Source organism: Acipenser ruthenus, chromosome 5, assembly GCF_902713425.1.
Source record: "Acipenser ruthenus chromosome 5, fAciRut3.2 maternal haplotype, whole genome shotgun sequence".
NCBI classification, from domain to species: Eukaryota; Metazoa; Chordata; class Actinopteri; order Acipenseriformes; family Acipenseridae; genus Acipenser; species Acipenser ruthenus.
The window spans coordinates 1,540,705-1,552,721 of NC_081193.1; the positions used below are offsets into that span (position 1 = coordinate 1,540,705).

The window sequence follows — 12,017 nt, forward strand, 5'->3', positions numbered from 1 at the left end:
TTCTGAGACTTCTAGCACTTAGATAAATACATTTTATGGCTATCTTACCTCGTTGCCCTTGTTTTGATATAGTCTCACTTCTGTTTTATTGTTGATTTCTCCCCCCTTCCTTTCTAGTTTAAATGCTTCTGAACCTCCTCGAGGATCCTTTCTCTGAGTAGATTTGTTCCCTTTTTGTTTAAGTGCAGTCTGTCCCGCCTATATAGATAGTCCTTGTTATAGAATGTGGTCCAATGTTCAAGGAAGGTGAAGCCTTCCTGTGTGCACCACGAATTTCAGCCACGCATTTAGATGATTTATTTCCAGCTGTCCGTATTCTCCTTTGCAGGGTGCTGGCAGTATCCCAGAAAGTACCACAGTTAAGTAATGTAATTAATTTGCAGTCAGTGTGATACCTCAAGAAATGCGCTGAGCAGATGAAGAACACACGTATGGTTGCATAATAGTTCTGAGTAACATTGCAGTTCAAATGGAAGGCTCTTTTTTAATCTTTAACCTAGCCTGTTACCATTAAAGATTGTACAGTATTTATCAAGATTACTCATGACTTCAAGGTAATGTTGCATTTTACCCCCTGAAAATACATTGTACTCCCTCAGTGTTAAATTTGAAGGTAGCAGTGTGGAGTAGTGGTTAGGGCTCTGGACTCTTGACCGGAGGGTTGTGGGTTCAATCCCTGGTAGGGGACACTGCTGCTGTACCCTTGAGCAAGGTACTTTACCTAAAAAATTGCTCCAGTAAAAACCCAGCTGTATAAATGGGTAAATGTATGTAAAAATAATGTGATATCTTGTAACAATTGTAAGTCGCCCTGGATAAGGGCGTCTGCTAAGAAATAAATAATAATAATAATAATAAACTACTCCCAGACCCAAAACCTTATCTGGAGCAGTGTTTATAGGTTTGTATATTTTTATTTGAATTCACTTGAAAGAGGAAGCACAGGCATTTTTCAATTGATTTTTTTTTTTTACCTGGTGCTTCACTTTTGTTTGCTGCAATATGCTTTGTTTTTGCAGTGGTGAAACACAATGTTTGGCTCTGCTAACACAGACACACACAGTAGTTATACAGTGCCTTGCGAAAGTATTCGGCCCCCTTGAACTTTGCGACCTTTTGCCACATTTCAGGCTTCAAACATAAAGATATGAAACTGTAATTTTTTGTGAAGAATCAACAACAAGTGGGACACAATCATGAAGTGGAACGAAATTTATTGGATATTTCAAACTTTTTTAACAAATAAAAAACTGAAAAATTGGGCGTGCAAAATTATTCAGCCCCTTTACTTTCAGTGCAGCAAACTCTCTCCAGAAGTTCAGTGAGGATCTCTGAATGATCCAATGTTGACCTAAATGACTAATGATGATAAATAGAATCCACCTGTGTGTAATCAAGTCTCCGTATAAATGCACCTGCACTGTGATAGTCTCAGAGGTCCGTTTAAAGCGCAGAGAGCATCATGAAGAACAAGGAACACACCAGGCAGGTCCGAGATACTGTTGTGGAGAAGTTTAAAGCCGGATTTGGATACAAAAAGATTTCCCAAGCTTTAAACATCCCAAGGAGCACTGTGCAAGCGATAATATTGAAATGGAAGGAGTATCAGACCACTGCAAATCTACCAAGACCTGGCCGTCCCTCTAAACTTTCAGCTCATACAAGGAGAAGACTGATCAGAGATGCAGCCATGATCACTCATGGATGAACTGCAGAGATCTACAGCTCAGGTGGGAGACTCTGTCCATAGGACAACAATCAGTCGTATACTGCACAAATCTGGCCTTTATGGAAGAGTGGCAAGAAGAAAGCCATTTCTTAAAGATATCCATAAAAAGTGTCGTTTACAGTTTGCCACAAGCCACCTGGGAGACACACCAAACATGTGGAAGAAGGTGCTCTGGTCAGATGAAACCAAAATCGAACTTTTTGGCAACAATGCAAAACGTTATGTTTGGCGTAAAAGCAACACAGCTCATCACCCTGAACACACCATCCCCACTGTCAAACATGGTGGTGGCAGCATCATGGTTTGGGCCTGCTTTTCTTCAGCAGGGACAGGGAAGATGGTTAAAATTGATGGGAAGATGGATGGAGCCAAATACAGGACCATTCTGGAAGAAAACCTGATGGAGTCTGCAAAAGACCTGAGACTGGGACGGAGATTTGTCTTCCAACAAGACAATGATCCAAAACATAAAGCAAAATCTACAATGGAATGGTTCACAAATAAACATATCCAGGTGTTAGAATGGCCAAGTCAAAGTCCAGACCTGAATCCAATCAAGAATCTGTGGAAAGAACTGAAAACTGCTGTTCACAAATGCTCTCCATCCAACCTCACTGAGCTCGAGCTGTTTTGCAAGGAGGAATGGGCAAAAATTTCAGTCTCTCGATGTGCAAAACTGATAGAGACATACCCCAAGCGACTTACAGCTGTAATCGCAGCAAAAGGTGGCGCTACAAAGTATTAACTTAAGGGGGCTGAATAATTTTGCACGCCCAATTTTTCAGTTTTTTATTTGTTAAAAAAGTTTGAAATATCCAATAAATTTCGTTCCACTTCATGATTGTGTCCCACTTGTTGTTGATTCTTCACAAAAAATTACAGTTTCATATCTTTATGTTTGAAGCCTGAAATGTGGCAAAAGGTCGCAAAGTTCAAGGGGGCTGAATACTTTCGCAAGGCACTGTACAATTCTATTGTTTTGGCAGAGAAAGAACTCATGTACAAACAAGTCAGCAAAAAAGACAGGCGAGTGAAAAAGACGTTGTTTTGATTTACCAAAAAAGCAAACAACTCCCGTAAACCAAGTGAAGAACTCTAAAACCAGCAGCATGTGTAACAATGATATTTGTGCAGTGATGTGTTTGCTTGTGGGTATGGGGATAGGGGGCAGTTAAAATGAGCTCTGGACCTTTACCTTGCTGTAACTAAGAATTTCAGACCTTCACGTGAAATGATTGCGGATTCAATGAAGGTACATTTTAATGATGTGAGGATTTAATGAAGGTCTACAGGGAGTACAATGAGTATACACTTCAAGCATAACAACAACAAAAAAATAGTAAGTAACACCACAGCTAGTAGGATGTTAACCAGTCCCCATCATGATATATGTCTGCAAGGTCACATTTTTACACTCCAATTGGTTCAGTTATTTTGCTTAGGGCACAGGTAGCTGCAGCGACAGCCTCACAGACATCCCCATGTTGAGGCATATTGACAGAGCCATGTATGAGTTCAGTTTATTATGTACAGTACTGATAGAGCAGTGTATGAATTCAGTTTATTATGTACAGTACTGATGGAGCAGTGTATGAATTCACACAGTTTATTATCTATGTATGTATGTATTCACAGCTGTGTATAAATTCAGTTTATTACGTACGTCTTGATTTATTGTGTGCCTTGTGTTTGCAGGTGAAGCTATGTGATTTTGGCTTTGCCCGGATCATTGGGGAGAAATCGTTCCGGCGCTCCGTGGTGGGGACCCCAGCCTACCTCGCCCCGGAGGTGCTCAGGAGTAAAGGGTACAACAGGTCCTTGGACATGTGGTCTGTGGGTGTCATTGTATATGTGAGCCTGAGTGGCACCTTCCCATTCAACGAGGAGGAAGATATCAATGACCAGATTCAAAATGCAGCCTTCATGTACCCACCAAATCCCTGGAAAGAGATTTCTGGTGACGGTAAAGGTACGCTGCCTTTATTATTATTATTATTATTATTATTATTATTATTATTATTATTATTATTATTATTATTATTATTATTATTATTATTATTTTTAGCACCACATGTTTGTCCTACTGAGATGTACAGGTTCCCCTTGTGCAACCTCTTGAATGTCTGTGTATTTCAGAGTGACTGAACACTTCATTTTTTAAAGAAATTTTGAAGTCCAAAATTTTAGGCTAAAGTTGTGCAAAGAACTGAGTAGTATGGCCAAGAACTTATTTTCTTAAACATAAACCATGAAAAGCCTGTAGAGAAAAAACCATGTGGCACGAAATGTGTACTTCAAGACTTAGTCATAGTCAGAATAAGAACTGTATTGAGAGGAAAGTACCGATAAAGTACTTTTAGTGTTGTGGGGTGGGAGGTCATGGGAGGTCATGGGACACTCATGAGCACATAGGTCACCTGGGTGAGATTCTAGCTCTGCTTCTGACTCACTACATACTCTTGGGGGCGTCTTCAATCTCCTTGCGCCCACCCAAATGAGATAGAAAAGGATTGCTGGAATGAAATCTGTTTTCATGTTAATGATAATTCAATTGAAATCCTTTCCTTATGCTTTTTATATTAGTTGACACACGTGTTGTTTTCCATTCCTTTCAATAGCAACTGACTTAATAAACAATCTTCTTCAAGTGAAAATGAGGAAGCGCTACAGTGTGGACAAGTCCCTCAGTCACCCCTGGCTACAGGTAATATACCTTGTGTATACCCGCGCACACACACACACACAATGGAAGGGAAGGGTCATATTGTTTCAGTTAGTCCAGTAACTCTCTTTTAATAACATAAGCTTCATCTGTGTTTGTTAATGGATTGAATTTTGCGTCCCCCTCCCAGGATTATCAGACTTGGCTGGATCTCAGGGAGTTTGAGACTCGGAAAGGAGAGCGTTACATCACACACGAGAGTGACGATGCGCGCTGGGAGGAGTATGCGGACGAGCACAGCCTTGCACACCCTAAGCACTTCATAATGGCACCCAACCTCGACGACATGGAGGAAGATCCCTAGTCACCAAAACCCAGTCTGTTCACAGGCCAATCTAGAGTGCAGGAGCCCTGCCGCTGCACACTCACAAAGCCACCTGGAACTGCTGCACCAGAACCAAGCACACACTGCTTCAGCTGGGACTGCCTGGCCAGATTGTTACCTAGTAACCAAAACACGTGTGCACTGGGCTATTAAGGACTGTGTGGTAAGGCCAGGCATGTCACACAGGTGTGGGTGTGAACTTGTAACTGAGGTGGTGTAGCTTCTACCAAGGTCAGTTACGTGGACTTCAGGTTTTTAAAGTGATTTTAAAGTATTAATCAGATATAGTAAGGCTTTCTTTTCCAGTACCTCTCTTATCTCGCTGCCTTCTTACAAGCCATAAAATACTAGGTTACTGAACTCGGCGTTTTAGGCTAGGAGAATATTTTCTATCTATGCATATATCCTGTGGAAACAAAACTTGTACTCAACAGCACAAGCCAGATAAGGGTTAAAGCTTGGACCAAATGAAACAGTAAGAGCATGGATATTTATATTGACAGTCCCATTCCATAGAAACGTCTAGCGTAGCATAAGCAGAATGTGAGGAGAAATATAATAAGTTATTTTATGTGTATTTAAAAAAAAAAAAAAAAAAAAAAAAAAAAAAAAAACAAACCTTTCACATTTTGTTGTTTGAATGTCCATTCCTTTCTGAAATAATGTTGGGTCATTTCTGAACGAGAGACGAAGGTTTCTTCTCCAATTCAAACTATTTAAACTGGAACACCTATGTAATGTTATGCTATTGTTTTGCCCACATCCTGCATTGATTTGAGATTTTTGCACAATGTTAAATATTTAATCTTAGTGTAAAGGACCAAAGTTAAATATAAAAAAATCAAAGTGATTGTTGGTTGGCATGACGACACAATTAGAAGTGTCTTTTAACCCATGCAGTATTTATTGTGAAACTCACTCTGCAGGGGAGGACTCACTTTACTCATTTCAGTAAGGGCTCCCTTCTCATTGGTCATTTGCTCTGACCTAATTAAGAGAGCCTCAATGCAGCACCTGAAGCAACCTGAACTAACCTGAAGCAAAATCTGTATTCCAACGTGCTGGAAGTTTATTGCAGACCAAACGGGATTATTCATCTCAGTAGGTATATCCCATTATAACCATACAAACAGTCAGTTGTTTGATCCCAATTATTATACAAGAACCTGGCAAAAAAACAAGATGTGTATCAAATCCAATATTGTGCATGTGTATATTTCTTCAATGTCTCATTTTGGAATCTAGTGTATCTTGCGTTTGAGTCCAATCCAATGACAGAATGATCATGAATAGCATTGTTTCAGATTACGCTGCTTTGCTAAGCAGATGCAGAGCTTGATCTATGGAAAGTAATTCTGTGAATGCAGTTTAATTGAGGCTTAAACATACTTTCTATTCCATACATCACACTTTGTTATATAAAAAGAATACTCTGAATGTTCATTGAGCGCTGTGGTAATTTTACCCTGTGGGGCTCCCAGGGTATTCCACAATCATTCATGGATGATCACTCATGGGTTATCCTTTATATATACAATGAAGTCAGTCTTAACCTAGTATGGTACCGTGTGTGCGAGTGTGTGTATCACACGAGCCCCGCGTCACATAGGCAGTGCACCAGCATGCTGGATTTGTGAGCCCCTTTCAAACCAGTCAGTGCATTACCTGTTTTTATGCAGTCTTTGAAGGATGCCACTTAGTCCGTGGTTCGTTATTCATTCCTAAGATGTTGAATATTATCATAGACGGCTTTCTGGCAACGTCAGAATACTGTGGATTAAATGTAATTGGCAGTGCAGTTGAAACTTGGTTTAGGAGAAATATGTTCCTGACTTGGGCAATTCAGTAAAAAAAGTGCTTACAATCTCTGCGTCTTACAGCACAAAAAAAATGTTATACTACCACATTAAATACATGTAGAAATGTATTCTGAATGCCAAATTCAATAACGACTTAATAACAATTGACCTCAGTGTTAGATTAATAAAAGGTAATACTTGTTTCATGCCGGAAACATTTAATGGTTTAAAAAAATAAATCCCAATTACTGCCTAAACCAGAAGATGAAGTTCCGGTTTGCCTTTTTCATTTAGATTCATTGACCAAATGAAATTCACCGGCAAATTCTACTCCATTCTAATGCTTGTCTTCACTGATATGACATTTTACATTAAAAAAACAGCATTAACCCTGATGAGAACACAGCATAGCAGCTGTTACAAAGCTTTGCATTAGGTTTAATGGGGGCCCCTCTTTGCACTTTCATTTGCTTCCATTTACTGTTTTCCTACCACCACACTCGATTAACATTAATGATGTTTGACTTGAATCGATGTTTGAATTAGCGCCAGTTTTGAAAATGAGCATTGGCCACAGCGTTTGTTACTGGCAGTTTCAAATACAAAATGGGAAATGCAAACTGCACTCTCTTGTCGTAATAGCAGGTTATCTGGAAATGTGATGTCTTTATCTCTTATGAATATGTATGTGTATAATAGGTTTATAATAAATATATATGCAGCCAAAAAATGTTTAGCAAATAACACAAGGATAGTGCACAGCGCTTTCTTATGTCATGTTATGAATTATTTGTGTCGGCAGAATCAGCAGAGCTGCACACACAGGAACGATGTGGTTTTTTTGGAGACCAAGTGAGGCAGGCTGTGTTTTAAGACAACCTAAAAACTTCATGGAAACCCGGTTTAAGAAAGCTGTACGAAATCACCAAGTCGCACAAGGCCAAATTTGAACTCGGCACAAACACACTGCCTCCAGTATTTTAATATGAATTACTTTATTTGCATTTGGAACTAGCATTTCTCAGTCTAAAAAAACTACATGGAAACACACACAACCCGAAACTACTACCAAAAAATTTATTTCCCTGGAGATTGCCCCACTGTGTAATCCATATAACCCTAGGTCGCTTCCTCCTGTTGATTTCTCTCCCATGTATTTTCCGAAGTACTGGTCCCTTCACATACAGTGCCTTGCGAAAGTATTCGGCCCCCTTGAACTTTGCGACCTTTTGCCACATTTCAGGCTTCAAACATAAAGATATGAAACTGTAATTTTTTGTGAAGAATCAACAACAAGTGGGACACAATCATGAAGTGGAACGAAATTTATTGGATATTTCAAACTTTTTTAACAAATAAAAAACTGAAAAATTGGGCGTGCAAAATTATTCAGCCCCCTTAAGTTAATACTTTGTAGCGCCACCTTTTGCTGCGATTACAGCTGTAAGTCGCTTGGGGTATGTCTCTATCAGTTTTGCACATCGAGAGACTGAAATTTTTGCCCATTCCTCCTTGCAAAACAGCTCGAGCTCAGTGAGGTTGGATGGAGAGCATTTGTGAACAGCAGTTTTCAGTTATTTCCACAGATTCTCGATTGGATTCAGGTCTGGACTTTGACTTGGCCATTCTAACACCTGGATATGTTTATTTGTGAACCATTCCATTGTAGATTTTGCTTTATGTTTTGGATCATTGTCTTGTTGGAAGACAAATCTCCGTCCCAGTCTCAGGTCTTTTGCAGACTCCATCAGGTTTTCTTCCAGAATGGTCCTGTATTTGGCTCCATCCATCTTCCCATCAATTTTAACCATCTTCCCTGTCCCTGCTGAAGAAAAGCAGGCCCAAACCATGATGCTGCCACCACCATGTTTGACAGTGGGGATGGTGTGTTCAGGGTGATGAGCTGTGTTGCTTTTACGCCAAACATAACGTTTTGCATTGTTGCCAAAAAGTTCGATTTTGGTTTCATCTGACCAGAGCACCTTCTTCCACATGTTTGGTGTGTCTCCCAGGTGGCTTGTGGCAAACTGTAAACGACACTTTTTATGGATATCTTTAAGAAATGGCTTTCTTCTTGCCACTCTTCCATAAAGGCCAGATTTGTGCAGTATACGACTGATTGTTGTCCTATGGACAGAGTCTCCCACCTCAGCTGTAGATCTCTGCAGTTCATCCAGAGTGATCATGGGCCTCTTGGCTGCATCTCTGATCAGTCTTCTCCTTGTATGAGCTGAAAGTTTAGAGGGACGGCTAGGTCTTGGTAGATTTGCAGTGGTCTGATACTCCTTCCATTTCAATATTATCGCTTGCACAGTGCTCCTTGGGATGTTTAAAGCTTGGGAAATCTTTTTGTATCCAAATCCAGCTTTAAACTTCTCCACAACAGTATCTCGGACCTGCCTGGTGTGTTCCTTGTTCTTCATGATGCTCTCTGCGCTTTAAACGGACCTCTGAGACTATCACAGTGCAGGTGCATTTATACGGAGACTTGATTACACACAGGTGGATTCTATTTATCATCATTAGTCATTTAGGTCAACATTGGATCATTCAGAGATCCTCACTGAACTTCTGGAGAGAGTTTGCTGCACTGAAAGTAAAGGGGCTGAATAATTTTGCACGCCCAATTTTTCAGTTTTTTATTTGTTAAAAAAGTTTGACATATCCAATAAATTTCGTTCCACTTCATGATTGTGTCCCACTTGTTGTTGATTCTTCACAAAAAATTACAGTTTCATATCTTTATGTTTGAAGCCTGAAATGTGGCAAAAGGTCGCAAAGTTCAAGGGGGCCGAATACTTTCGCAAGGCACTGTACATGTGTTGGTATTGTATTTGAACAGCGTGTCAGCGTTGGTGTTTTGTTTAACATATTCCTCGAGATGACATTTGGCCTGAATTTGATGGCACACTTGCTGCATTCTCAGATTATTGCATGCGTTAACCATTCAGTGTGAACGATCTGAAACAAAGTGCATTAAACAAACTGCACAGATTCACCTTGTAAGAGCTGGTCTGAGTTACAATGAGTAGAATACAGGTAGACCACAGAGGCTAAGCTGCTTACCTAAGCAAAGGATTGTGACGTGGACTGGCTTATGGACAAGTGCGTTTCCAATCACACGGCCCTGCCAGTGGAGCTCAACACATGCTCAGCGCTCACTAAAGGCTTTGTTTTTTTTTTTTAAGTCTGTAGATTTCATTGAATTAAGCTTTGTGATTGTTGTATTACATGTCATCTAGTTTAATGTAGCTGTCCAATGTATGTGTGTTTGACTGCTCATGGCTAAGCTTTCTCACAGACACTGTGTGTGTGTGACTGCTCATGGCTAAGCTTTCTCACAGACACTGTGTGTGTGTGACTGCTCATGGCTAAGCTTTCTCACAGACACTGTGTGTGTGTGACTGCTCATGGCTAAGATTTCTCACAGACACTGTGTGTGTGACTGCTCATGGCTAAGATTTCTCACAGACACTGTGTTTGACTGCTCATGGCTAAGCTTTCTCACAGACACTGTGTGTGTGTGACTGCTCATGGCTAAGCTTTCTCACAGACACTGTGTGTGTGTGACTGCTCATGGCTAAGATTTCTCACAGACACTGTGTGTGTGACTGCTCATGGCTAAGATTTCTCACAGACACTGTGTTTGACTGCTCATGGCTAAGCTTTCTCACAGACACTGTGTGTTTGACTGCTCATGGCTCAGCTTTCTCACAGACACTGTGTGTGTTTGGTTTGTTTTATGGATATATTTGTTTTTAGTTCTGATGTGTGGAGCTACCTTTCTTCCTAAGTGCAATTTTAGCAAATGTATAGATTTGGCTTTTTTGCCTGTTGAACACAAACCATTCCACATTCTATCACTTGTTATTATTTTATGCCCCAATCCTTTATTATTAAATCACTGAAATATATGTAAAAGAAACATGTTCCTATGAATCATGTACACTTGTGCATCCCTAACTTCACTGTATTACAAACACTGCAATTGCATAGATCTCCAAAGCTTTAAGAGGCAAAATAGAAAGGTATATCAATTTCACACATCTGAAACAATTCAGCTGCTGATGAACTTTAAGAGCCAACATAACCCACTTCCACCACGCACACACCCACACATCACTCTGCAGAACATCTCCTGATTGAAGTTACCTATACCAAATACATATTCAGACAGTACTGTGGAAAGCAGCACATCTGCACCTGAAACAAGATAGAGCTTGTACAGCACAGTATGAACCAACACTGATCCCATGATCCCTGCTGTATTAAGTCATGTTACCCAATAATACAGCCTAGCAATTAAAACCAGAAGCTGGAGACATGTACAAACCAGTGATTAAAAACAAAACCAGTGATCCACACAGCTTGGCTTAACTGTCAGTGACAACAGGATACCACAGGCCTGCCCTGCCATCTGTTAACCTGCCCAAGTGTAACCAGCATATGAAATGTAATGGTCTTGCACAACAATAACTGTATTTAATTGGAGGGTTTAGGAAATGGATTTAGAACCTAGTAAACATGGCCCATTGTAAAAGATGTTATAACAATGTACCTTCTTTGTTAAAAATTCCCTTAAAATACATGTAAGAAAAATTATCACAAAATACTGATTTAAGGCCAAAAAAAGTCTTGGTTTTAACACTTCTAAGCTTAAGCTGGTATTGAAAGTGCTGTATGTTTTTACTTCGTTTTATTTAATGTTTGTAAGAAGTTTTAGTTCTGTGATGAACCAATGGTAATGTAGTAAGGGCTATTTAATGCAGTTTCACTGGTCAGCAAAAAGCTACCAATAGAAATGTCTGAATGGAAATGTATTTTAGTTTTTTGTAGTATCTCTGATGTGATAGGCAAAACTGAAAACTGTTAATGAGAACTGAATGACTTGTTCCTGAGAGTCTTTTGAACATCAGTTGCCACTGGATTGGCAGGTGTTTTGTGTATTTCAGTATTTAATAAAACTCTAAGCATCTTTACATGTTTTTAGGGTTCCATTTTGTATTGAAGACGATGCCAGTAAAAAGCTTTCATTTGTGAGCCCTGGCTGAACCTGCTTTCAGGGACTAGAGAGGACAGTGATTGGAAAAGCATGTTACTCGTTCTCCCAAAAAAGGAATCCGCTTGAGAACGCTAGCCACAAAAGAAAGCCTTTCAAACAGCCTGCTTTATCTAAGTGGGGTCTTTAGATACTTGGAAATGACTGGTGAAAATGAACACAATCTCAAGTTTGCCATTCCAAAGGGCAGCCCTTGAGCACATTACAGATCAAACAAGTCAAAAGACACGGTATTAACAGCGCTCAATACAGTTAAGCGTTATGATAACCAGATGCCTCTTTGTGCATAATGAAGAAGTCTTGCATTTTTCCATTTGCGGTTGCTTTGATGATCTGTTGATGGACAACATAATACAGAATTGAACACCACTGGCTCCCCCAAG

The 12,017-nt window shown here is 39.9% G+C and overlaps 1 protein-coding gene across 3 annotated transcripts in view; it reads left to right on the forward strand.

Annotated features, from left to right (window-relative positions):
- Positions 1-7,305, forward strand: part of LOC117402894 (serine/threonine-protein kinase D3) — a 111,673-nt gene extending 104,368 nt beyond the window's left edge. For all 3 annotated transcript variants that reach the window (XM_034921398.2, XM_034921400.2, XM_059023503.1), the window contains 3 exons: positions 3,425-3,698; positions 4,348-4,433; positions 4,582-7,305. In XM_034921398.2, coding sequence (XP_034777289.2) covers positions 3,425-3,698; positions 4,348-4,433; positions 4,582-4,755 — 534 coding nt within the window. In that variant the 3' untranslated portion in view covers positions 4,756-7,305. The remainder of the gene's footprint in view (positions 1-3,424; positions 3,699-4,347; positions 4,434-4,581) is intronic.
- Positions 7,306-12,017: the final 4,712 nt, after the last annotated feature.